Source organism: Podarcis raffonei, chromosome 2, assembly GCF_027172205.1.
Source record: "Podarcis raffonei isolate rPodRaf1 chromosome 2, rPodRaf1.pri, whole genome shotgun sequence".
Classification (NCBI taxonomy): domain Eukaryota; kingdom Metazoa; phylum Chordata; class Lepidosauria; order Squamata; family Lacertidae; genus Podarcis; species Podarcis raffonei.
The window spans coordinates 3,708,836-3,733,987 of record NC_070603.1 but is presented as its reverse complement, the minus strand read 5'-3'; the positions used below and the strand labels follow the sequence as shown (position 1 = coordinate 3,733,987).

General features: G+C 48.1%; 1 protein-coding gene across 5 annotated transcripts in view; it reads right to left on the bottom strand.

The window, feature by feature from the left end:
* LRP1 (LDL receptor related protein 1) overlaps positions 1 to 25,152 on the bottom strand; it is a 316,344-nt gene that overhangs the window by 16,867 nt on the left and 274,325 nt on the right. For all 5 annotated transcript variants that reach the window (XM_053370298.1, XM_053370312.1, XM_053370304.1 and 2 more), the window contains 19 exons: positions 24,151 to 24,236; positions 22,718 to 22,837; positions 21,627 to 21,814; positions 20,186 to 20,391; positions 16,916 to 17,104; positions 15,958 to 16,106; positions 15,375 to 15,468; positions 13,306 to 13,422; positions 11,892 to 12,011; positions 10,812 to 10,934; positions 9,905 to 10,030; positions 9,043 to 9,159; positions 5,499 to 5,605; positions 5,084 to 5,216; positions 4,390 to 4,509; positions 3,517 to 3,639; positions 2,813 to 2,956; positions 2,445 to 2,582; positions 522 to 641 (listed from right to left, as the gene is read on the bottom strand). In XM_053370298.1, coding sequence (XP_053226273.1) covers positions 522 to 641; positions 2,445 to 2,582; positions 2,813 to 2,956; positions 3,517 to 3,639; positions 4,390 to 4,509; positions 5,084 to 5,216; positions 5,499 to 5,605; positions 9,043 to 9,159; positions 9,905 to 10,030; positions 10,812 to 10,934; positions 11,892 to 12,011; positions 13,306 to 13,422; positions 15,375 to 15,468; positions 15,958 to 16,106; positions 16,916 to 17,104; positions 20,186 to 20,391; positions 21,627 to 21,814; positions 22,718 to 22,837; positions 24,151 to 24,236 — 2,520 coding nt within the window. The remainder of the gene's footprint in view (positions 1 to 521; positions 642 to 2,444; positions 2,583 to 2,812; positions 2,957 to 3,516; positions 3,640 to 4,389; positions 4,510 to 5,083; positions 5,217 to 5,498; positions 5,606 to 9,042; positions 9,160 to 9,904; positions 10,031 to 10,811; positions 10,935 to 11,891; positions 12,012 to 13,305; positions 13,423 to 15,374; positions 15,469 to 15,957; positions 16,107 to 16,915; positions 17,105 to 20,185; positions 20,392 to 21,626; positions 21,815 to 22,717; positions 22,838 to 24,150; positions 24,237 to 25,152) is intronic.

Sequence of the window (25,152 nt, the reverse complement as noted above, 5' to 3'; positions counted from 1 at the left end):
CACTGCCTGCTCTGCCACGTGCCCTGCCACATCTGCCGCTGGTGGAGAAGTGACACCACCATCAACAATGATTTGAGGCAATTTGGGGTGGGATCTTGCCTGAAACTGGCACCACGGTAGCGGAGGCAGGAGGGCAGGTGGGAAGCCCGTGGGGGCTTCTGCTGCCTGAAGCAGCAGCCTCACCCTGCTGAGCTAACTCCCCTGCAGCTCCTTCAACGGTGGTCAAAGGGTTCGTAAAAATAAATTACAGCCCCTTTCCCCACTGAACTAGGAGCAAAGCTGAGGAAGGACTGGGGTGGCAGGTAGGGTCTTTGGCCAGCTGAAGGAATCTACTTGGAAAGAAGAGGAATTGAGAGATTCTGGCCGGGAGTGTCTGTCCATGAGACGTCATGCCTGAAGTTGTGTGTTACGCTAAGCAACGCCTTATAGAATGCGTCTCTTAAACATCATGAGTATGTGTACACACCCACACCCTTCATTGCCTCTGCAACAAAGCTCCCATTAGCCAAGCTCACTGGTACCTTCTGCCTTGCACATGTGATGGGTCTTCATGAAGTTCTTGGCACAAGTGCACATGTATGAGCCTTGCGTGTTGTTGCAGAGCTGTGAGCAGGTCCCAAAGTTCAGGCACTCATTAACATCTGGGCAGAGTAAGGGAGACACATATACAAGGTTATTGGAGGCAAATGCCAGAAGCTGAATTACAGAGAGTAACCACCTTGTAGAATGATGTCTTTGTGCAAAACAACAGCGCACACGTCCCATCCTGCCATCGTCTCCAGTCAAATAGAAACAATTTCTGTAGTATATGGAAAAAGCCAAAACGAGGTCCCAACACCATCCAGATGTGGAAGATGAACACTTCTGCAACAGAATTGCTTATGGCTATTAGAATCACCTACTGAAGTGTTCTTTAACTCTGCGTTGCCAGAACACAACTCCCATCATACCTGATCACTGGATAAGCCGCCTGGAGAAAAATAGGAGTTGTAGCCCCAAGAGCACCTGGGGACTCAAGGCTGAAGAACATGGGTCAACTGCATAGTGACGTTGGCATCAATTGTAGAGAGCAAAATATATTTCCCCCCTCTTCCACCCTCTGCAAAAACCTATTTTGAAAAAACTACAGCAAAAGATGTGTGCTTATCCAGTACTATCGTGTATCTTTTAGGGTCAATTCTGGCACAATGTTTTTCCTTTGGGTGCAATTCCTCTAAGAGAATGCATTTTTTAAAAGCGGAAACAGAAAAATCCATTTAGATTTCCAGAAGAATGTCCACAAACACGATACCAAACCAGATTCCTGCCTGTAGACTTTCCCTAGCAACGCACCCAGAATCCCTCTTCTGGCTTTTCCCCTTTCTGTGCTCTGCTCATCTCATTATTGTTAGTTTGTTGGAGCCTGAAAGTGGGACCTTGTCTTTTCAAAGCCATTTTTGTACAAGCACTACAAAAGGATGCTATGGCTGTAGGCAATATTCGCTCATATATAATTATTTAATACCATCATCTTCTTCTTCGTCATTCTCATCAAGCTGAATCTCATAATCACTAGGATTTGGGGTGGCATTCACCCTGGGCAGCTCCCTACCAATCAGGTGTTAATTTACTGCTTTATAGCCGATTGCAAAAATTGACTTGTCCACAGTCACTGTCATTAGCCAGGGAGCTAGGATGAAAGACGCAATAAACTCAAATTACAGCCCCTGCATGCCTGGCAGATTGTGAATGCCATCAGCCCATTTGTTGCTGTCTATCAATACAGCACCGCGTGGCGCTGTGGGTAAAACCTCAGTGCCTACGACTTGCCGATCGTATGGTCGGCGGTTCGAATCCCCGCGGCGGGGTGAGCTCCCGTCGTTCGGTCCCAGCTCCTGCCCACCTAGCAGTTTGAAAGCACCCCTAAGTGCAAGTAGATAAATAGGGACCGGCGTTTCCGTGCGCTGCGCTGGTGCTGGCTCGCCAGAGCAGCTTCGTCACGCTGTCCACGTGACCCGGAAGTGTCTTCGGACAGCGCTGGCTCCCAGCCTCTTAAGCGAGATGAGCACGCAACCCCAGAGTCGGTCACGACTGGCCGTATGGGCAGGGTACCTTTACCTTTATCAATACAGCAGTTCTGCCTGGCGACCTGACTCACTGCCTTGCCTTGCCTTCCATCAACCACATGTGGTTTCCCCTCCACAGCTATGGACACATTCTTCCCTTTTATGTAATGCTGGAGCAGTTGCTTCCCTAACTTTATTTACTGAACACACTTAGATCTCGCTCTTCAGTCTTCCCTCACCTGAAAGAGCTCTCGCTATTGCTGCCACCCGTTTCCTCTGGGCTCAACCCACAGAATCTCACAGACAACTTTAAAGGGGCTCACAAAGAATTTGAGGCGACTTCACGCTAGTGGCCAGCTAACTTCTGGCCTTGGCAGAACCTGTCTTTTGGCTCAATACCTTGGCAAGAATTCTTGTCTGGCACTTTCTGGAAGCCAGGGCGGCAGGTGCAGTACACAGATGTGGGGGTCTGGACACATTTGGCTTCTTCGCCACACATGGTCACGTTGGCCTTGCAGGCAATTGGCATCTTGAGATCTGCAGGCAGGAGACGGGAGCAGACAATCTTGCATCAGTAGGCAGAAATGGCAAGAGGCAAGAGAACAGCAGGAGGAAGACTGGGAGCATGTTTGTGATCGGCCAAGCCACATACATCCTCATTATACTGGGCTTATAATGCTCCCCTCTCCACTTCACCCCCAAACAAAACACCAGCTCCTCTGCTTGCCCAAAGGTGTACATGGTGCTTCAGTGATTCATCCCCTCACCCGGCAAGCAACTATCCTCATCAGACCCGTCTCCACAGTCATCAAAGAAGTTGCAGCGAAGCTCAGAACTGATGCATTTCCCGCTCTTGCAGAGGAATTCATTCTTCTCATGGCTGCAGCTCCTGGGCCTGGTGGTTGGCAAGTCTAAGAGGTTGCAGAGATGACAGTGAGAAGCGAAGAGAGCGTGTTGTGAAGTCAAAGTTATCACCTGCCTATTCTTTTAACTCCCCCTCCCGCCCAAAAAGCAGGATACTGAATCTTAGAGATGTGACTGGGCCATTCAAGTCAGAAAGACAGCACAGAGCAGCCCCGCCTACAGAGAACCATGCCTGTTGCACCTCGGCATGAGTCATTGCTCTGGGCATGCTTAAAATGATGAACCACACAAAGACATTCCAGAAATGTGAGTAATTCTTACTCTTTCATAATATGAAAGCAAACCATAATTTTAATTCAGAGCAGCATTAGCACAGGGATGGGGGGAAAGTGCCTCTCTACATGATGTTGGACTACAACTCCCATCATCTCCATGCAACCATGGGCCGTTCTAGCTGGGGCTGATGGGAGCTGGGAATCCAAGAACACCAGGAGGGAAATAAGTACCTTAATCCCTGCTGTTACAGCTATGGTTTGGCACTAGTACGGCTGACACAGGACTGGAGAGTTGTCCAGGGGAGGGTGGAGAAAGCAAGGAAGGCACTCACCACAGAATTGCTCATCAGTGCCATCACCGCAGTTGTCAATTCCATCACACTGGCGGCCAATCCAGAGACACACACGGTCATTTTTGCAGCGGAACGGTCTGTTGGGGGGACACTGGAATTTCACTGCAGCAGTAAACAGAAACAAATGGTCAGAGTGAATGTGGGAGCCAGAGGGACATGGAAATGTATGGGTGGCTGACAATGCAGGCCTTGCCTCTCTGCCTGCCTCTGCCTCCCCCTGCCTCCATCCTGCATCACTCTTCTCCATTCCTGGGCTGTGATTGCAGCTTTGGAGAAAACAAGCAAGGATCTGGTTACACAGTAAGACATGAAGCTGCTGTCTAGGGATCCAGGCTACTGTCCCACATAGGTTTTTATTTATTATCTTTATTTATTAAATTTGTATACCACCCTTCATCCGTAGATCTCAGGATGGCTCACAACACAAAAATATTTTAAAAAACGCAAAAAACATATTAAAAACAAGAACAAAAACAAAACAATATGCCCCACCCAACACATTTTAAGGGGCATCGGATGTTAATTAGCCAAAGGCCGGTTTGAAGAGGAACATTTCCACCAGACACCTAAAAGTGTATAATGAAGGCGCCAGGCGAACCTCCCTGGGAAGAACATTCCACTGCAAAAAGCGCCTGTTCTCATGTCGCCGCCTTCTGGACCTCTCACGGAGGAGGTACACAAAGAAGGGCCTCAGAGGATGAGCTCAGGTTCAGCCTTTCCCAAGATCTTCAGCCTGGGGGTGGGGGACCTTCCCCATGTCATGTGGATGCTGCCCTTCACTTTCTCAGTTCTGCAGAGCAGCAGGCAGGGAAGAGTATGAGAGGGAGCGCCCAGAGGGGCAGAGGCACTCACAGCATTCCTCAGGGTTCTCATCAGAGTTGTCACCACAGTCATCTTCACCATCACACTTCCAGGCCAACGGCTTGCACAAGGTGTTGTTGCACTGGAACTCGTCCAGGGGGCAGGTCCGCACTGCAAAGTGGGGAAAGAAGCCCAGTCACATCAGCTACAAAACCTCCTCCTACAAAGCACGGAATCCCTGGAGGACAGGGAGGGAGAAACTGCGAAGGTGTGACACTGAGAGCCCCACTCAAGCTGCGAGTACATTTCAGAGGTCTTAAATCTTGAGCAGTGAGGAGTTCCACAACCAGTTCCTTGCACATACCACCTGATTGGGGGGGGGGGGCTGGTGCCAGCACCTGGCATCTTTGGCAGCTGGCAGGGGACCCCTTGGAAATTTTGTTTGGCCCAGCATTCCGAACACCTGGATCAAGTCACTCTTTTAACATCCCATAGTCCCTTCAACTAGTGTCACTCAGCACCAGGGCCCAATGACGGACAGAGGAAGTGTTGCCTAGTGCCCTCTGAAGCCTGGAGGCAACCCTGCACCTGCTTGCCAAGGGCTGCATACAGTCTGGGGGAAATGAGAGCAGCCTTGTAACTTGTTACTTGGCGCTCGTTACAGCACTGATGCTTTGCAGGTACACAGCGGCTGAAGCCAGTATGATATCCTCTTCTGAGGAAGAGGGAGTAAAAGGGGCGTTACCTCCAGTGCTGCAGTCCTCTTCATCGCTGCCATCCATGCAGTCGGCATCAGCGTCGCAGCGCCATCGCAGTGGGATACAGTGACCGCTCTTGCAGTGGAACTGGTCTTGATCACAGCGAGGTTTGCATTCTTTCTGTGGGGAGAAAGCAAAGGAAACAGGGTTACCAAATCCCAGGCAGGCCTTATTTGGATAAGTGAATACCTAAAGCACCCAGTAACACACTGTAAGAGTTCTTATAACCTCCATGCCCCCTCCCTGCCTATTTACAGTAACACTTCACCAGCATTCAAATGAAGTTCCCCACACCTTTCCTAGAGTTAACCTGCTCCCAAGTTTGCTCCTACAAGAAATGAAAGCAGGCAAATTCTGGTGTTCTCTGATTGCTTAACACTTTGCACCTGACTTGCTCCTTACCTCATCAGAGCCATCAGCACAGTCATGGTCCCCATCACACTTCCAGCGGCCTGCAATGCAGCGCCCGTTGGCGCAAGAGAACTCGCTTTCGGAGCAAGGCCTGGGTTCTGTAGGCAGAAAGAGCGCATGAGCAGGTGAGATGGAAGGTTCTAGCAAGCACAGGAGCATCTTCTGTTAAGTCAGGGAATAAACACTGCTGTCTATTATTCCCAGGGCATCTCTGGAAATATTATTATTCAAACAAATCAGTGTCTTTCGACTTCAATACGACAACGAAGAGAACACAGGAGAGGCCACAAAGGACTTGGGGTGAGGGAAGAAGAAGAGGGGATACATGAGTGGTTTCTGGCTACATCAAACCCCCATTCTCTACACAAGCTGCTTCTGGCAGACAGTGGCAACCATCCCAGTCACTCTGTCTCAACTGGGAATCCCAGGAGTGGAAAATATGAGGCAGTTCTGTTTGACAGCCAAAAAGCATCCCCACCTCCCACCACCCATAGCAGCTTTGCAGATGCAGGCAGCAGGGAGAGGAGGAGGAGGAGGAGAGTGAAACCTTATTTATACCCTCTAGATCACAGCTTTTGCAGCTCTGCATCGCTGCAATAGCTCAGTTGGTCGAGCAGGAGACTCTTAATCTCAGGGTCATGGGTCTGAGCCCCACATTGGGCAAGAAGATTCTTGCATAGCAGGGGCTTTGACTAGATGACCCTTGTGGTCCCTTCCAACTCTACGATTATATGATCCGCCTCTATTTCCCCAAACATCTAAACATTCTCAATGTGTGTTGTGTGACATCGCCATGCTGCAAGTTACATGGTCCTTTTCTTGCCCCACTTAAGCGACTGTCACTAGGAGAGCAGGGAAATTTGCTGTACGAAGATGACCTGTGCAGAGTTTCACTTAGATGCTCCAGGGGAGAGAAGGAGACACACAGCTGACCATTTCTCCTGCAACCTTGCTTTTGGTATCTGCTTGTTTGATGGCAGCCCCTCAAAATATATTTTCAATCAATGTTATTACAAGTGTTACGAACACAGGAAACTGTCTCATTCTGAGTCAGACTATTGGTACTAGGAGCTTGGTACGGTTTGCACTCTCTGGTTGTGGCTCTCCAGGGGTTCAGGCAGGGGACATTCCCAGGCTTGTGTAGGAGATGATGGGTTTTAAACCCGGGACTTTTTGCATAGAGAGCATGTGCTCTAGCACTGAGCTATGGCCTTCCCTCTAATGCTGTTGCTTTTTGCTGAGGCAGGGCAGTGCCATGTCGCCACCCTCTTGACACCATCATTGCTCCTGCTTACTGGGATGGGGCAGGGTGGCACTGAGGGTAGGGCTGCATGGGTGCACTCGTGGCAGGGTGACTGCGCAGCCTGCCTGGTCCAAGTGGCAAGTGGCAGCAGCATTGAGAGGGCAGCACCCTGCCTGTTCCTGCCTCCGCTTTTTAGTGATCTAGACATACAAGGTACCACCCTAAGGGATGCCGTGGGAAGCCCCACCCAGTTCCCATCAGTAATGGAAGGCTTGCTAAGGAGAAACTGGATGGGCACACTAACTTCATCCAACTGGAGGGGATGTGTGTCCTAGTTCGCAAACCTCTTTACAGCAGATAAATGAGAGAAGGCATTATTATGGCCTGCTTTGACCTTAGGGGTGGCCGGGAGTCAAGCAAAGCAGCACACAGAGAAGCCCTCTCCATTCAATTACTTTGGGGGGGGGAGTGGGAAATACATGGGAAATAACATGGCAATCCCAACACCACTATGGTCCTCCCACCTCTGCCCTCCCCAGCCTTTCTTTCTACCATGGTTAAGGTTTTAAAGGGAAAGGAAAAATATTTTTGACAGAAACCTACCTCTGCAAGCCCCGATACGACAGTGTGAAAATGGAGAAAAACGTAAGATGAAGTGAAATGGCACAAACTCAAATTACACAACGTGGTAAAATAAAATAAAAAACCAAAAGAACCTGAAAGAAAATCATGTCTAGAGTCTACGGGGGGGGGGAGAGAAAGTGGCAAGGGAGGAGTTGGGGCACCCATCCTGAATCTTAAAAACAAAACAACAACACCATCTGTTGCTGGAGGCCTCTTTGGGTTCTAATGAGATTTAAAGTAGGAGCCATTTGGCCTCCCTGGGATGACTGCAACTAATTCATTCATTCATTAAATTTATCTCTATTTGAGACATTTATATACTGCTTCATTATTTACACTGCTAAGTGGTGTCAACAAAAAATGGGGTAAGAAGGCAATAAAAAATTATCATAAAACCAAATACTACCTTAAAATGTTTGCTGGAACAAGGCATTCTCAGCTAGGAGGGGGCCTGTCTAACCTCAGTTGGGAGGGAGTTCCATAGGCTTGGACCCAATACACAGAATGCATGGCTTCTAGAAGTTATGAAACATGCAACTGAGTCATGGGGGGACAGCTAACAGAAGCTCCGTCAAAGATCTCAGTGACTGGGCTGGAATCACATGATGGGTCAGTCAGTCATCTGAGATTCTCTCCCCCCACCATCACTTGCTGGCTCTCTCTTGGACCACTTTTTTCCATGCTGTGCAGATGAGAAGCCAACTGATGGCAGTAAAGCACTGAGGAATTGATGAACTCCCTCCCATGCTTGGAGATGGCCAAAGGCTGGCCATTGTTTGATGCACCTCTCACTTTAGCTAGGATCAGAGAGGGTAAGGCATACTTAAAACCAGCATTGCTGATGTAGGGTGAGAAGAGTTAACTATCAGGCTTCAAAAAATGGGGAGGAACCTCCTAGTTCAGCCCCAACTAAACCTTTCTCCAAAAGATCTCACAAGTTGGAGGGGCTGAGAGCAGCCCAGCATTCTGAAACAGTAGAGGGCAAGCAGAGAGGAAGACAATTTAGGATGGTGCAGCTAAAAGGTTATCTGGGCTTAGTCTTGCACCAGTGAGTCTGCACACTCACTTCACTCCAGGTTTGGAAGCTGCATGGAAGCCAGACTTTCCCCTGCAGCTACCATAGGCTGAGATGGTTGCAACAATTGGTGCTGAAAGGTACATAGTTGTTGGCTTGGGCAGGGCTTAGGGCACATCATTTGAAGGCATTTTAGTGGAATTCTTGGCCTCCTCCCTCTCAATGTTATTTATACCAGAATAGAAAGGACTCTTGGGCCTGAAACCCAGCCAGTATTTTCTGAAATTTCATCATTCAGAGGGGGCAACCTATGGCCCTCCAGATTTTTTTGACCACAACTCCCATTATAACTGCCCACGACTCTGCTTGCTGGGAATGATGGGAGTTGGAGTCCAGCAGCATTTGGACATTCCCCATTGAATGCTCTAGTTTATTCCAGCCTCAAGGCCATCTTCTGCTTCCGTACGTTGATGGGATGATCCTTTTCATAGAAAAGGGAGACCCAGATTTAAGTGTCCTCTTCCTACAAGCAATGCTAGTTTTATTTCCTCCATCCAACAAGGACCAAGCCCACAGGAAAAGTCAGAAGACCGCCACCCTCCCCACATGCAAACATTCTGCTCTCCCAGTGTAGGGCTGAAGGGGGCACATACTACAGCTCTCCTCGTCAGAGTTATCTCCACAGTCATTGTCATAGTCGCACTGCCAGCGACCCGGCACACAGCGGTTGTTCTTGCAGCGGAACTGATAGGGCTCACAAGTTCGCTCGTCTGAAAAGAAAGGAAGTGACACAGGGAAGAGAAAAGGTAGGAAATGGACGACATCAGTAAATGTAAAAACAGCATCAAAAACAAAGCCCATCAAAAAATAGCTATCCTTGCTCACAAGGCATCTTCTGGATGCCTTCTTGTACATAGAGCAGCTTGAGCACAAAGACAACTCCATCCAGCAAGGCCGATGGTCAGGGGTGCACTAGTCAGCCTTACAATACCTGGAGGCAGAGCCGTAGCTAGGTGATCTTGCTCCCCTGGCAGAACTGTCCAGATTGCGCCCCCTAGCCATGGACAAATTAGCTCTTCTTTCTGCCTCTCCTCCAACCCTGCCCCCTCCACCCATTCAATTCACCCTCTATTTAAAACCATTTCTTATGAGGCAATAATCAATATTTATATTTATGGACATATTTTAGCCGATTTTGCGCCCCCCCCCATCGCCTGCGCCCCTGGTGAGGGCCCACCTCACCACCTCCTAGCTACAGCCCTGCCTGGAGGGCATCAAGTTGGCAACCCCTGTTTAATCTAAGTGGATTGGCAGGGACCAATCTGGACTGCACCTTGGGACTTCCTATTTTGACTTGCACGTTACAAAGGTGCTGCTTCCCTTACGCAGGCTCTCTCCAAGACTCTGGCAAATGTGCCACTTCTAGCTCCTTTCATCAACCATAGGAAAAGGAGCAAGCCAGACTCTCTGTCTTAGTGCAGCGTAGTTCGCCAGTTGACTGCACCATCAACTCACCACATTCTTCCTTGGGCTCGTCTGACCCATCTCCACAATCATCCTCCCCATCACATTTCCAACGTGCTGGGATGCACCGCCCCGAATCCTTGCACCGGAACTCATCCAGTCCACATCTCATTTGTGCTGGGAGGGTGAAGAGAGAAACATTTCAAAGGTTGGAAAGGTAAAATTGTCACTGTTGCAACCATTTGTTACAAAATAAGGGCAGGGGAGGCACAGAAAATTACTTTTCTTATAAAAAGCTGTTTGAGAGTACACATGTAAATAACTTTGCACCAAGTACAGAATCTGTTGTAGAACTTAGATCCCAGAAAATGACACCTTCTCTTAAATAGCAATCAAGTTGTACGGCTATTGCTTTTCAAACACTTGAGTTCTAGTAAATCCTTTCTAAATTTGACTTGTTGGCCAAGGAATCACTGTGATGCCGCCGAGGATTCTGGGATGTGTTCTAGGGTGTAGGACAGGCCTGTACAGCCCATTGCTCTACATCAGCTTTTCCCAACCTGGCACCCTCCATATGCTATGGACTACAAATCCCATCATCCTTTACTCTTGCCATGTTGGCTGGGGCTGACAGAAGTTGGGGCCCAACAGAATCTGGAGAACATTGTGTTGGTTATGGATCCAATTTGGAGCAAATCCTTGCCCTAGGATGCAATTTGCACAAGGCTCTAACACCAAATAAGCAATTGGAAAGCTTATTTGCTGATTTCATAACAGCACTTCCATAACATCTTTGGCATGCATGGCTGGCTAAGCTGAGGGCACCAAATCCACCATCTTCTCAAAAGCAGAAAGGCAGAGGCTTTCTAGCCAAAAGCTATGGGCTTATGGATCAGCCACCCTACTCCCTGCCATCCCAGTCCCAAGCCAAAAAGCCTTTGACACAGTAGCTCCTTACTGCAGTTAGCGGGTTCATCAGATCCATCCACACAGTCATTGTCGCGGTCACACACCCACACCCGCGGAATGCAGCGCTTGGTGATGGTACACTGGAACTGGTTTGGGGCGCAGGTCACTTCCGCTGCAACAGAAACAGGAGTCAAGAAGGAGCTCTAGGGCTGAATGCAGGTAGGAGTCTTCCAACACCAAAGGCTGACTCGTGTAGAATCATGGAATTGTAGAATTGTAGAGTTGGAAGGGACCCCAAAGGTCATCTGGTTCAACCCCCTGAAATGCAGGAATCTCAACAAGTGGTTCACCACCCAATCTGAAACCATGCTGCAAATGTGCTGCCAGCTTTACTGCTGTAACACTAGGATGATGGTACACCTTTACAATAATCAGGATACAACATATACTGTAATATTGCTATTCAAAGTGCAGAAACTAGCACTAGGTGTGTAATTCCACCCCTACAAAATCCCACTTTTCTTCTTTTCTTTAAACTGAGTTTTGAAATTTCAGAAGTCAGAGAAGGGACTGAGCAGGCTTTCCAGAAATCAGGGCTTCAGTGTCCTCATAACTCCTTGCCCTCACCATGACCACCTGAGCAAATTGAATTATGGACGATAAGCACATGACCATTATTGCAGGCTGTAAAATTCAACTCAGGGAAAATCTGGTTACCCTTTTATGGAAGCAGGTACATTTTTAACACAAAATATATTAAAAATTCCATAGGTCTGGAGTCCAGTAGATAAATGCTTATTGTACTGATCATACAAGGACATATGTTCTTCTGACAGGCCACCGAAGTCGGAATGAGGAACCTGAAGTTCAACAATATGTGGAGAGCCACAATTCCAGGTGTTGAGGACTACAGGCTCCCAATCCCTACTGCAGTGGCTCATCAGCTGCAATCAGTATGCACCCAGCTCTATTTCTCCATTCCATGTGAGCCAGAATCCAAAAGCGCAGCTCAAATTCCTAATTTCTTAAGCTTCCCAGGTTCTTCACCCCTGAACTAGAGAGAGCGCAGAGGGCAAAGTGATGCTCCTCATCCTGCTCCAAGTAGGACCCTGTTCCAAACATGACTTACGACAGTCCTTCTCGTCCTCTCCATCCCCGCAGTTGTCCTGCCCATTGCAGCGGAAGATGCCAGGGATACAGCGATTGGTGTTGGTACATTTGAACTGGCTGGGCAGGCAGACATGCACCTCTGTCAGGAAGAAAGCAGAAAGCAAAAGCACTTTTTAAACGAGTGAGGACCAAACTTTTTAGCCTTAAGACACCAGTTTTTGTCAGGAAGTCTCATGAGATTTACCAGAATTGCAGGAGGTTTTGAAAGAAATACCTCTCCCATGATTCCTTTGGCCTTGTGCCTCAACACTGTTTCGTAGAGCATCAGAGCAACAAAGGATAAAGGAGGAGAGAAGGGAAAACCTCCCTTTGATCATTTCCCTCTCCATGAGTGGCACTCCTTCTCCTGCCATCTTTACTTCTTGAAAGGACAGAGAAGGTGGATTTTTAGGGGTGGGGAGGGGACTTGGCTAGGAAGCACTTTTGGCTTTTGAAGGACTGAGATGGCTGGTAGGGATTGGGGGTCATTATTTCAAAGCCCTCTGGTTTGCTTAGAGAAATAGATACATAGATATCTGATCATTTCAAAGTCCAAAAAGAGCTTGGGAAGGTTTGCCCATCTCTAGTGTTTTATGGTTCTGAATTCTTAGCTTTTCTTAATAGGCACCATGTATTTTAATTGCCTTGTCTCAAATTCTGGAGGTTGCCCTTGAGTCTCTTCTATGGAAAGGAAGGAGACAACTAGACAGGCAAGGAGGAGAAAGAGGGCGGCAAAATGGTGGGTGGAGACTCTCCCAGGACACGGCTGCTCTTGAGAGGAAGCAGGGCTCTGCATTCTTGGCATTCTCGCACAGCAAAGACTTTTGTGAGAAGGCTTGCCTTGCCTTTAAAAGCTTGGCAGGTGGGTGTGCCATTGGGACAACTCTGTTGCTTCCATGCAGTTTTGACCTCCTTGCGCTGTCCTCCTCGCCCAGTGGTGGACCTTGGAAGGGGGCCCCCTCAAATTTAAGCAGTGCCCTGTGGGACACCAAGATCCAACGCTCTCCCTGCCTCTCCCCTTGCAGTCTACTTCATAGTTATGAAGCCCCCTGCGCTGCCCCCAAGACTCCTCACCCAGTGCGACTGAACTGGTTGCGGTCCCAGTATCAGGACAAGGCAGAGGCAGATTTAGTGGAGCACAACCAGTTCAGTCGCACTGGGTGAGGAGCTTTGGGACAGGGGGACTCCTGATTCTAGTCCAGCTAGTCTCACCCGTCCTGTCACCCAGCCTAAGTGTTGCAGCTGAAGTGACCCAGCACCTGTTGCTGAGCCTTTACTTCTTTCTACTCTGGCTCAATAAAGATCCTTGCTGTCACCTAACAGCCTCCATTGCCATGGTGTAAACACAAGCCAGGACAATAACTTTACCATTTGCTTTGGTCTGGGCAACTCACCACAGTTGTGCTCATCTGAGCTGTCTTGGCAGTCATTGTCCCCATCACAGATGAAGGCTGGGTTGGTGCAGATTCCTGTTGAGCACTGGAATTGTCCTGGGCGACACTTGAATTCAGCTGTTAGGAGAAGGAACATGGGATTACAATGATACCTTGGGAGAAGGACCCAGAGACTCAGTGGCAGAGCACAGGCTTAACATGCAAAAGGTGCCAGCTCTGATCCCTGGTGTCTCCAGGCTAAAGGATGAGGTAGGAGGTGGTTGGAAAGACCTCTGGCTAAGATGCAGGAGAGTTGCTGCCAGTCTGAGTAGGCTATATGGTACCAGATGGGGAAATGGTCTGATCTGGTACTAGGCAGCTTCCTATGTCCTTTCTATGACGCAGGATCCCCTTCTCCAAACTGAAGGGCCTGATGCCTCCCTGACCCATACACTGCACTTTCATCTATGCCAGGCAGCCAACCCTCTCATGCAACTTCCTTTGGTGCCAAGGACTCTGCTCCTTCATCTGCAAATACTTTATATAGCTGGTAACAAGTGGGGGGAAGAATTGCCACAGCTGGAGTGGAAAGATGTTTTAAAGAGTCCTAGAGGAAGGCAGCAAACTCATCATCCACGCTGGTACACTCCCAAATTAATACAGGGCTCCAAGGAACCTAATCTGGCAGGGCTCCACTGCTGTTTGGCAAAATGGCTAAATCTAGCCCAGGGAATTCTCTCTCTCCCACCTAGTAGGGATTAAGCTTCATACTAGCCATGGGGAACTGATACTGTTTGCACAGAGCAGCCTGGTTGAACTGGAATATATAGGTGGCATGTGCAGCACAGAATCACTATGGCCTACGGCACATCTCTCATATGCCAGGACTGTCTGGTCAGTGCTGTGCAGCACCTAAGCAGGAGAACAATATACTTAGGAAGGCAAATATAATCAGATCATGTATGCAATTGAAGCAGGGGTGGGCTCCAACTCCCATCAACCCAAGCTAGCATAGCCAATGGCAAAGGATGATGGGTGTTATGCTCCCCCCCATATGTCACAGAACTGTAGGGACCCAAAGGGTCATTTAGTTCAACCCCATGCAATGCAGGAATCTTAACACGCAGAACCCCATCCAATCTGAAACCATACATTTTGGACCCCGCATAAGCTTTGCAAATGTGCTAGCAGTTTTATTGCTGCACCACTAGGGCTACAGGTTTCCCATCCCTGGTTTAAAACCCTGGGTGGAGATTTTAGGGAGCTTCTGAAGTCATGAGACATCCAATGGAATTTCAGGCAAACTGTCCCTAAAGGAAGTTTCCACATACCAAGACAAACCTGGAAGGATGGAAGCTGCTGTGGATGTCTCAACCCCACCTCAAAGTGATGTGACAGGCTGCTGGAAGAAGAGTGGGGGCCAGGGAAGACTCAGCATGGAAGCGGCCTGAACACAGCCCAGTGGACCCAAGCATGCCTGCTGCCTTTTCTACACTCCCTCAAGGGATTAGATAAGCAGACCCCAGAAAACACCAGCCAGGCAATGGAGCCCCCTCAGGGTTACCAAAGAAGCCCCCAGGGTCAAAATGCAAGACTCAGGGTTGTATCCAACTGAGTTCTGCTCTAAGCAAGGCCAATGAAATCAATGGACCTAAGTTAGCCATGTTCCTTAATTTCAATGCATCTACTCTAAATATTTTTACTATTTGTATTTATTTCCTCTAGATTCCTCCTTTTCCTCACAGAGCTCAAGGTGGGATACATGATTGTCCTTCCCCAATCTCAACCCCCAATTAACCCTGCAAGGTAGGCTGGTCTGAGAGGCAGTGAGTGGCCCAAGTGAGTTTCATGGCCAAGTGGGGATTTGAACCCTGGTCCCACAGGTCCTAGTCCAAGACTTGAACCCCTACACCACACTGGCCAACACTGGCTTCAAACCACAAATTTACCCCTTGCAGTGCTGTAAACCTGTTTTGTGGCCATTTCCCCTGCATGTCCCAATGTTCTGCCAGGACGATATTCAATCAGTCCTTGTGATTTTTATTTTTTAAAAACCAACCCTTGGGGCTTCCTCTAAACTGTTCACTCACGGCAGTTATCCGGCTCATCAGAACGGTCCCCACAATCATCCTCTGTGTCGCATTTCCACCAGAAAGGGATGCACTTGTCATTCTTGCAGACAAACTGTTGGTTAAAAAGAAAAAGTCGTGAAGCTGAGGCAAGACATCAGCAGTGGGGAGAAGAGCATCCCCTGTAGCCTCTCCCTGTTCCATCAGAGCAAACCCCAGCCCATCACATCTTCCACGCCACAGCTGTGAAACTGATCCAGGTGAGTGACAGCAGTAGAGCTGCCCTCATTTTCCAACCACCCCTCTTTGGCTTACACAGGTCTCTCCAAAAGATAAACATGTAACCTCAGTATTTGGAGAACCGAGTGAGGCTGGTTTAAAAAAGAGCATCTCGCCTTACTCTGGATCAGATGGATTTAATGGCAAGCACCAGCCACAAGGCCCAATTTGATGCTGCCCAACACAGGGAGCGGAGCCTTCACCCTTCAGAGGGCTTTGATCTGGCCGGCAGATGTTGCTGCAGGATGGTGAAAGTCCCTTGACAAAGCAACCAAATGATGATGGGAGAGGGCACATCCCAATGTTTGTGTGCTGCTCCAATTACCTGGCTGGCTGTGCAGTTGGAGATGCAGGTCTTGCCATCAGCACCCAGGTAGAAGTTGGTAGGGCAGGCACACTTGAAGCCACCTCCTGGAGACAGCAGGCACAGGTTGCTGCAACCACTGTTGTTGACTTTGCAGGGGTGGTCCGGAACTGGACGGGTAAAAGAAAAGAGGCGCAGGTTACAGCAATAGAAGTTACTCATGCTCTGCTGTCAAGTGTGGAAATGGATGGAGGACCTCTTTCTTGTGCACGTATTCTATGTAAGTACCACCAGCAGCTCTCCACTTGAGGAAGGAGAAGGCACCCACTGCAGACCCAATCAGCTACTGCAGGGGGTCAAGACTCAATAACACTGCCATCTCTCATCCTCACCCTGCCACACCCTGCCCTCCAGCTGAGGAGCTAGTCAGATATAAGCGCCATGCCTAGGCCCTCTCTCTCTCCTAGACTCAACAAGCTGAGTGTTGGGTTTGCCAGGGGCAGGCTCATTAAGGACTGGAGTTCTCTTTCAACAAGGCATCATGTAGGATTGGTGGAGGGTTGCAAAGATCCATAACAGCATTTTGCTAGCAAATGTAACAGAGAGAGCTACCCCAGTAGCCCACTTTCTCCATGGTGTCAGGGCTTAAGCCCACAATAAGACTTTGAACCTGTGCCCAAGCTGAAGGGGAGTACAGAGTAACTTTCCAGATCTCCAAAGAAGCCACCTAAGCAGCCTGTCCTCTTAAAAAACTTATCTGGTCAGACTTGCTCTCAGGCCTTAGCAATACAAAAAGCTCTGCCTGTGGCTTTTATTACCCCTAATTTGCCTCACTTACACCATTTGGTCCTGGGCCTGGTAGATGATGAGCCTGGCACTCTGCTCTGAATGCATCTGTGCTGTGCCCCATTGTGTGGTAACTGAACTCTGCTCCCAGCAAACAGTGACTTTCACATCCTGGATGGAGCATGGCACTCACCATCTGGCTGCCTGTAGGAGTGGAAGATGTGGATATCCATTGGCCTGTGCAGGGTGCTGATCAGCACCGATTTGTTGGTGCCTGTGGTCTTGTGGGCCCGGTTGATGGATTTGGTCTCCCAGTCCGTCCAATAAATGTAATCCTCAAAGAGTGTCAGGGCAAAGATGTGGGGGATATCCTGGCTTAGGACTAGCAAAGAAGAAGAAGAAGAAGAAAAAGAAGAGAGACTATTATTATTATTATTATTATTATTTTATAGATTTTTTTTAAAAAAGCAACAATCCAACAACATTTCAGGTTTTACACTCAATCGGTCAACCTAGGACTTCCCCTCCCTCCGTGCTTTCCCCAAAGTTTTGATTTGTGCTGTTCTCAGTCAAATCCTTGACTGAGAAGAAAGAGACTCTCACTGGGTGGCAAGGAAGCAGGATTCAAGTGGAAATCTGGAGTCCAGAGGACTACTAGCCAAGGGTGTGCCTGGCTCTAGACCAGGAATGGGGAAACTGTGCCTTTCCAGATGTTGTCCGACTCCAACTCCCACCAGCTCCAGTGAGCATGGTCAAAGGAACAGGGATAATGGGAGCTCTAGCCCAGCAACATTTGGGGCGACACACGCTCCCCATGTCTCTTCTAGGTCAAGGCCATGACACATTCAGTGTTAAACATGGCAAACGTGCAGTGTTTTGTGGATAGGACTGGACTGAACTGACTCCTTAATTCATGGACAGTAAACATTTAGGGAGTTGGATTTCAGCCATTTCTGCTGGGATCTCAAGAGTAGGGGCACAAACTCATGGCCACTTGTTGCTCCAAAGGTCATGGGAAATGAAGGCTGGTAGCCAGCAACTATGAAAGGTTGAGAGGAACGCTGCTTCACCTTTAACATCTGCCTCCCCCTCCCATCCTCCTGAAATATGGAAGAGGGGAGGTAGTTTTGCCTCCCTCTTTCACCAAGGCTTCCCAAATAAATTGGAGATGAACTTTCAAGATTTCATCCCAGCCACAGCTGGGAGCAACGCCCATGTCCTCCTCCAAGGATGCACATCTGTTGCAGGGATCTCTCATTCAGCCAGTGCTCTATTTTGTATCTGGTGAGATGTGGTGGTAGAATGAAGTTCTTCCTTCAGTAGCACATTCATTGATAATTGTGTTTAAGATTAAGTGTTTAAGATAATTGTGTTTAATTTTGCGCCCAGAGCAATTGCCCCTGCGGCGTAGCATGGAGAGCCACAGGGGCAATTGCTCTAGACGCAAAATGGTTAGGGGTGCTGCCTCAATAGAGCCGTGCGCTTCTGTCACTGGGCTCTGTGGAAAACAGCTCCTCTATGTGAACTAGGAAGTGACCTCTCCAGACGACAACTCTTCTTATCTCTGCGGCTGCAATCTCCTGGGTGACGCAGGCGCCGTTAGGCAGTTGAATGTGCATGCATCCGCTTCCCTCCCTCCAACCCCACTTCTGCATGGACTCGGGTGCTGGCAACTCATGCTACGCCACTGCTTGGTTCCACTTATTAATGTGTCAAAATTGCAAGCCAAAATGATGGAGGGGAGTTGGGGATGTACATGTAAAAATGTAATTCTGGTGGGTCAATAAGCATTAAAGCACTCAACCACATTACTTAAAAAGAAAAAGAATCAGCACTCACATATGACTGCATAGAACAAAACAAGAATGTGCTGATTAGACCAGTAACATTTTTTTAAGGAGCAATTGTTCCAGAGATTTTAATCTTAAACCTCTTATAGGTGAATCGGTGTAACAGATAATGCAGCAGAGCTTCCACCTCTCTCACACAACATATTCAGTGTGTGAAAATTAAATGGATTTTTTTCAATAATCACACCATCCAGGACTGCCTTGGACATGGTTAATGTGCTCCTCAATGAGGATTTAGAAAGATCTGATAAATACACATCCTTGGTGGTGCAATACTTAAAAATAAAAATAGACAAAAGGGTGTCTTTATCCTGAGCAAGCCAAATGATATTGGAGCAGCTCCATTACCATACAATACCACGGAGCTGCTCTAAGATCATTTAACTTGGTCAGCTCAGTCTGGATAAAAACAGCTTTCTGTCTCTTTTTAAACCACATCTTGCCTATGTCTGGCCTAATACCCAATAAGCAATACAAGAGAGTACCCAAACCTTATAATTAAACACTCACATAGCTTTTACACTGACTTCTGAGGGGAGTGGGGGTGGGGGAAGAGAAAGAGGAAACAGTGACGGGTGCTGAGAGAATCGTCTATTGTTCAAAAGGACTCATCCATTAAAGATAATGTTCTATAAAATTGCACACCCTCCAAATGAGGACGGTATAGAGAATGACAGCAAGCACACAGGAAACCAAAAACAGAAAATAAGAAGTAACTGACAGGTAGCAGGAGGGATTAAAAGGGAACAGAACAATATATAGGTAATTTCTATGCTGTTGCCAGAGGGCTAAAAGTTAGGAGTGGAACTTCCCAAGGGGTTCCAAGCCTGTTTCATTTTGCTACTTCAGGGGCTGAGGGAAAGAAGCATTTGCAAGGCAGAATCAGTGAGCAGAAACAGGGTGCTTAACTTTGCTTATGCTTGCAATGCTCCTCCAATAACACCCCATCTCAATAACTTTAAATAACGCTCTCCCACACAAGCCAGTCTCCAAAACCAGAAAGTAAGATTAGCCAGGGAAGAAGAGCCAGCTCAGCTACCTACATGACCCCTTGGCCATGGCAAGGTTAGAATTAGGGCCTTCTCAGATCATCCCTTTAGCCACTACACTGGAACTGTACAAGGGCTCAGGAGGAATGCCTTAGCTGCATTCCCCAAATCTGGTCACTCAATTAACATTCTCCTCCCATAGGAAGCTGTCTTGTACCAAATCAGTGCACTGTCTTAGTATTGTCTATAGCAGAGCTGCCCAATATGGTGCCCCCCAGCTATCACTGGACTCCACCTCACAGCAGCCCCGGGCAATATAGCCTTTGATTACGGATGATGGGAGCTGATGGATCAACAGCATCTGGAAGGGACCACCTTGGCTCCCTCGGGTCTATAGTATAGGTTCCATCCTGATGGCAGTTGCTCTAAATAGTTCCCATCAGGGCTCTTTCCTAGCCCTACCTGGAGATGCCAGGGATTGAATCTGGGATCTTTTGCATGCAAAGCTATGTGCTCGGCAACTGAGCTACTGCCTCTAGGTACCCAACCCATGAAAGTTATGACCACTCGACTCAACCAATGTGCATATGAACGTAAGCTTCACAGTTCCTTCAGCTCTCTTACCTATGTGCCGGTTAGAGCCATCCAGGCTGGCAAATTCAATGTAGTCCTCCCGGGCATCAGCCCAGTAGATGCGGCTGTTAACGTAGTCCAGGGTGAGGCCGTTGGGCCAGGTGATCTTTGAGTCCACAATGACGCTCCGGTTTGTGCCATCCATGCCTATCTTGCCAATCAGGGAATGGTCACCCCAGTCTGTCCAGTACAAGTACCTAGGAAAGAGCAAACAGGAGTGAGTAACACAAATAGCAAAAACATAGAGCAGCAGCTGTGGTCACTCCCCACATTCATTCATTCATTCTTTCATTCATTTAGCCCACTAGTAACAAGAGCTCTCCGAGTTACTTACAAAGCATATTAAAAATCACTACGACGAGGCAAAGACACTGTTTCCATGTAACAATAAACCATAGCTAAAAATAAACTGTAGTTTCATACAAGCGAGCAGTAAGTTCAGTGCTGAAATTGTGCTTTCTCTGCTCCTCCCTTTCTGGAATCAGGAGAGAAACCAGAGGCCAGTTTAGTGTTATATGCAAACTAGAGCTCATGGTTTGTTTCTCTACAAACAAACCATGTGATTGGTTCAAAAAGAAACAAGCTACAAATGCTGGTTCACACATAATGCTAGGCCAGCCTCTGGTTTGTTTCCTCTCATTTTTTAAAAGGGAACAGCAGGCTGGGTGCAATTTCAGCAGTGTACAGAGCGGCCTAATCATTCATGCTAATTGAAAATGGCTGAGGATCTTGGTGGACTACTTAATGATTCTTCTGCTTACCATCTTAGCAACTGTAATGTTGCTCTGCTAGATGCTGAATTATTTTCAATTGTATTTTTATTGCTTCTTTTACTTCTCATATATTGTATTTCATGGTATTACAATTTTAATTCCATATAATTCAACTTGAAATACAATGAAGTACAAGGTAAGAAATAAAAGAAGCAGTAAAAAGTCAATTTATAAATGGATGTAAGTATTTAATGTGACAGGTGTGCTGGCTCCAATCTTGAACTACAGGCATATTGTGGGCTGCCTGAATGAAGCTTGTGGGTGGCTGGTGGCCCACAGACCATCGTTTGGGAACCTCTGCATTAAACCATAGTTTATCTTTAACTCCAAACCTCCTGCCACTTCTGATTTCTTCAGTGGCTAAATATTTCTTTCTTAAAAGGATGGGATTTCAGAAGAATTGGAAAGCACATTAATTTGTTCCTTGGGAGTTCATGGACAAAGAGTGTTCATGATAATAATAATAATTTATTATTTATACCCCGCCCATCTGGCTGAGTTTCCCCAGCCACTCTGGGTGGCTTCCAGTCCAGTGTTAAAACAATACAGCATTAAATATTAACAACTTCCCTAAACATGAGAGTAATAGATAAAGCTTAAGTGCTTCCTAAACTGCGTAAAACCTGGGCACTGCCCCAGACACCATCCAACAGACTTACCCATGCTGCACGTCCACCACCAGCGCCCGCGGTTCCCGTAGTCCTGTGTTCACCAGCACAGTCCGGTAGGCCCCGTTCAGCTTTGATACTTCAATGGTGTCCCTTCCCTTGTCACACCAGTACAGGTTTCCACCCACCCAGTCCACAGCCAGGCCGTCAGGGTTGCTCAGCCCAGTTCGGTGCAGAACCTGGAAGTGCACAAGACCAAATAACAGCGTGAAAGAAGGAACACACTAAAGGAAGCTCTGGTCAAAGGAATGCCTTCCCTGCTTGTGGACAGGCTGCTTTTAGACAAACTGGTTTGCTTTGGGTGGGTAGAAAGGAGGGGAAAAGGTTAAGCACAAGAAAGCCCTGCATAGGTCTGTGATGTGGTGCAGCGAAGACTGCTTGAGTGCATGGGAGCTGATCCTGAGCCTACAGGGAGGGAAACACAGAAACACGGGAACCTGTCTCTACTGAGCCAGACCACTGGTTCACCCAGCCATGTATTTTCTACACTGATGGGCAGGGGCTCTCCAGGGTTTCAGACAGGGAACAACCCTAGCTCTACCTGGAGACATCATGGGAAACAGGTGCTCTGCCACAGAGGGCTCATTTCTAGGCACAGGTCTGGACTTTCTAAGTTTGTGTTCGAGCAGTTTTTGTCCCGGTGCTTGCCTTGGGAAAACCCACATTTTACCACTGAAATGTTGCAAATGGCAACTGGGTTTTCCATGGATTGCTGTTTGCTCCGATTTAGCAGTTTTCCTGGGGAAAAGTGTGGGGACAAACAAACCAACAAACCGCTCAAACCTGAACCTGGCAAGCCCAGATTTGTGCCTAGAGTGTGGGTGAGCCCTGAGTTACGGTCCTTCCATAACACAAAAATACACATCATAATAACAACCAGCCAACACCCCCCACTTTAAAAGGCCGTATATTTAATTAGCCAAAGGCCTGGGAGAAGAGGAATGTTTTTGCCTGGCTTCTAAAGATATGCAACGAAGGTGCCAGGCAAGCCTCCCTGGGGAGAGCATCCCACAAGCAGGGAGCCACTGCAGAAAAGGCCTGTTTTCATGTTGCCACCCTCTGAAGCGTGGAGGGTCTCACACCTGTACGTTGCTGCCGTTGATGTGCATGCGGCGGATCATGCTGCCTTGTGTTGTGACATCCGTCCAGTAGATCATTTGCTCCCGGTAGTCAAAGTCCAAAGCCACAGCGTTATTCAGCCCCTAAGCCCCCCGAGAGAGGAGACAGGCATTAGTTCTTACGTCACAGGAACAACAGCACTGTGGCTAAGAGGGCTGAGTCCTTGGTCTGAGTCTCACCTCTATCATGAGCTCACTAGGTTGCTTTAGGCAAGCTGCTTTCTCTGTCAATTTGGCACATAATAATCCTTGTTGTAAGGATTACAACTAGATAATGCATGTGAAGCTCTTTGGACTCATGAAAAGTGCTATAACAATCAGAATAAATTATGATGACACTGTGTAGTCACATCGGCTTTTCCCCACCACCCAAAATGACAAATGAAGACACAGTTCACTCTTATACCTCCCCCACTGGCTTCCTTTTAGGGTGCAGGAACATGAGAAGGCTCAGCATTATCCACATTGACTTGCAATGGCTTTCTAGGGCTTCCAATAGAAGTCTCTCCCAGCCCTCCCTGAAGAAGTTGGAGATTGAATCTGAGACCTTCTGCATGTAAAGGATATGTTCTGCTACTGAGTTATAAAGCCCCCGGCAAAAGGTACATTTTGAAAATGAGACCCTCCTCTGGGGAGGAGGCAATACTGTGTGCAAAGATGAAACAACCAGCACCCTCCGAGAACAGTTAACTCTGCTGCATCTCTGCACTGGGAAGTGAACCAGTTCTATGTGAGACAGCAATCAGCCCCCACCAGAAGCTGGCTGGAAGGAGGCACGGCCAGAGCAGGGACTCGTGCAGGGATGCAGCCGGCAGTGTGCTCTGTGGGTAAGCCTTGAGCTTACAGGTGCTTTTCATTAGATAGCAACTTCTTTCCTGTGGCAGTTGTCTCATGGCACAAGCGCCCTGAGAGTGCCATGGGAAAGCTAAGCTGTCCACAAGCATAATGCGCTCTCGAGCGAGTGGCTATTTCTAAATGAGGGGCTCCACAACGGAAACAATCATGAAGATGCTTTGCAATGAGGCACTTTCCTTTTTTCACAGGTATGGCACTCTGCCATGAAATAGCCTTTTCCCACCCAGGCTTTCCATACACCTGGGAGAGTGCCGGACAAAGCCACCACCATAAATGTCCAACCACCTATTGGAACACTCTTTCTTAAATGGGTCACATGTATATATCAGTTGGAAGGGGGCTGGGAAAGAAACATGCCCAGCAGGCACAAGGCAGGTAATTGGGAGCAGAACAGAAGTGGCAATCAGCATAGTAGTCATGTGTCGGGGGGGGGGGAGGGGGCGGGAAATGCTGCTTGGATATTTTCTAAGCCACAATACAAGAAAATATTTTCCCCAAAAATCTGCTCATACAGAACTTCCTCCTCCTACAAAGCTCGTTACCTGTTTCAGCAGTGTATAGTTGGATCCATCCAGGCTAAGCTTCCTTAGGTAGTACCGATTAGCAAAGATCAGGAAGGGTTCCTCATCTGAGAAAGAAAGCGAGGGATTAGTGGCAAAGCAGGGCACACCAACCTCTACGGAAGCCACATCTAATGTTGGTATGACTGCAATAAGGGCCATTTCACACAAATATACACACCACTGACTGACTTTTAAACCTGCTGCTTCTCAACTTAAGTAGGGTGTCAGGTGCAAAAGAAGGCAGGGGGCTCCTGCACTGTTATTTATTGTGTAGAGGAGAACAACAGATGTGACTTCCATCTTCTACATAACTCAAAGTGCAGGAGCTCCCTGCCCTCTTTTGCAACTGCCACCTTATACTCAGGGCTGGCCAACCTGTGATGCAAAGTGAGGCAACTACCTCAGGCAGCAGGATCCACAGAGGCAGCAGATCCCAATTTAGATCATTATTCCCTTGCTTGTTGCTGATATAGATCTTCACTCACTCCTTCCCTGGCAGGGAGAGGGTGCCATTTTGTGTTTTGCCTCAGGTGCTAAAATGTCTTGGGCCAGCCCTGCCCATACTCAATACTCAGATTAATCCCACCAAACCCCAAAGCAGAGATGGATGACGTTTTTTTGCCGCTGAGGGCCAAATGTGGCCATGGGCAGATGGTTGCAGGTCAAACTTATTGGTGGGTGGGCCCAAGGCTGGCACCCCCCTTGCTCCCACACTCATTCACCCATACCCTCACTTCTACACAGACAACACCCTCCCCAAAGCACACACATGTAACCTCCCTCTCTCTCATACACATGCACACACAATGCAACCTCACCACAAACATGCTCTTGAGGCAGCCAAGATCACTGTTCCCATACTGCTATTAGCAGTTGTTTCAGAACTTCGATGCATGTGTGACAGAGATGGGGTGGATAGAGAGGGAGGGAGGGAGGGACAGACAGATTTGGGGATAAAACCTCCACGCCTGAGCAGCCAGG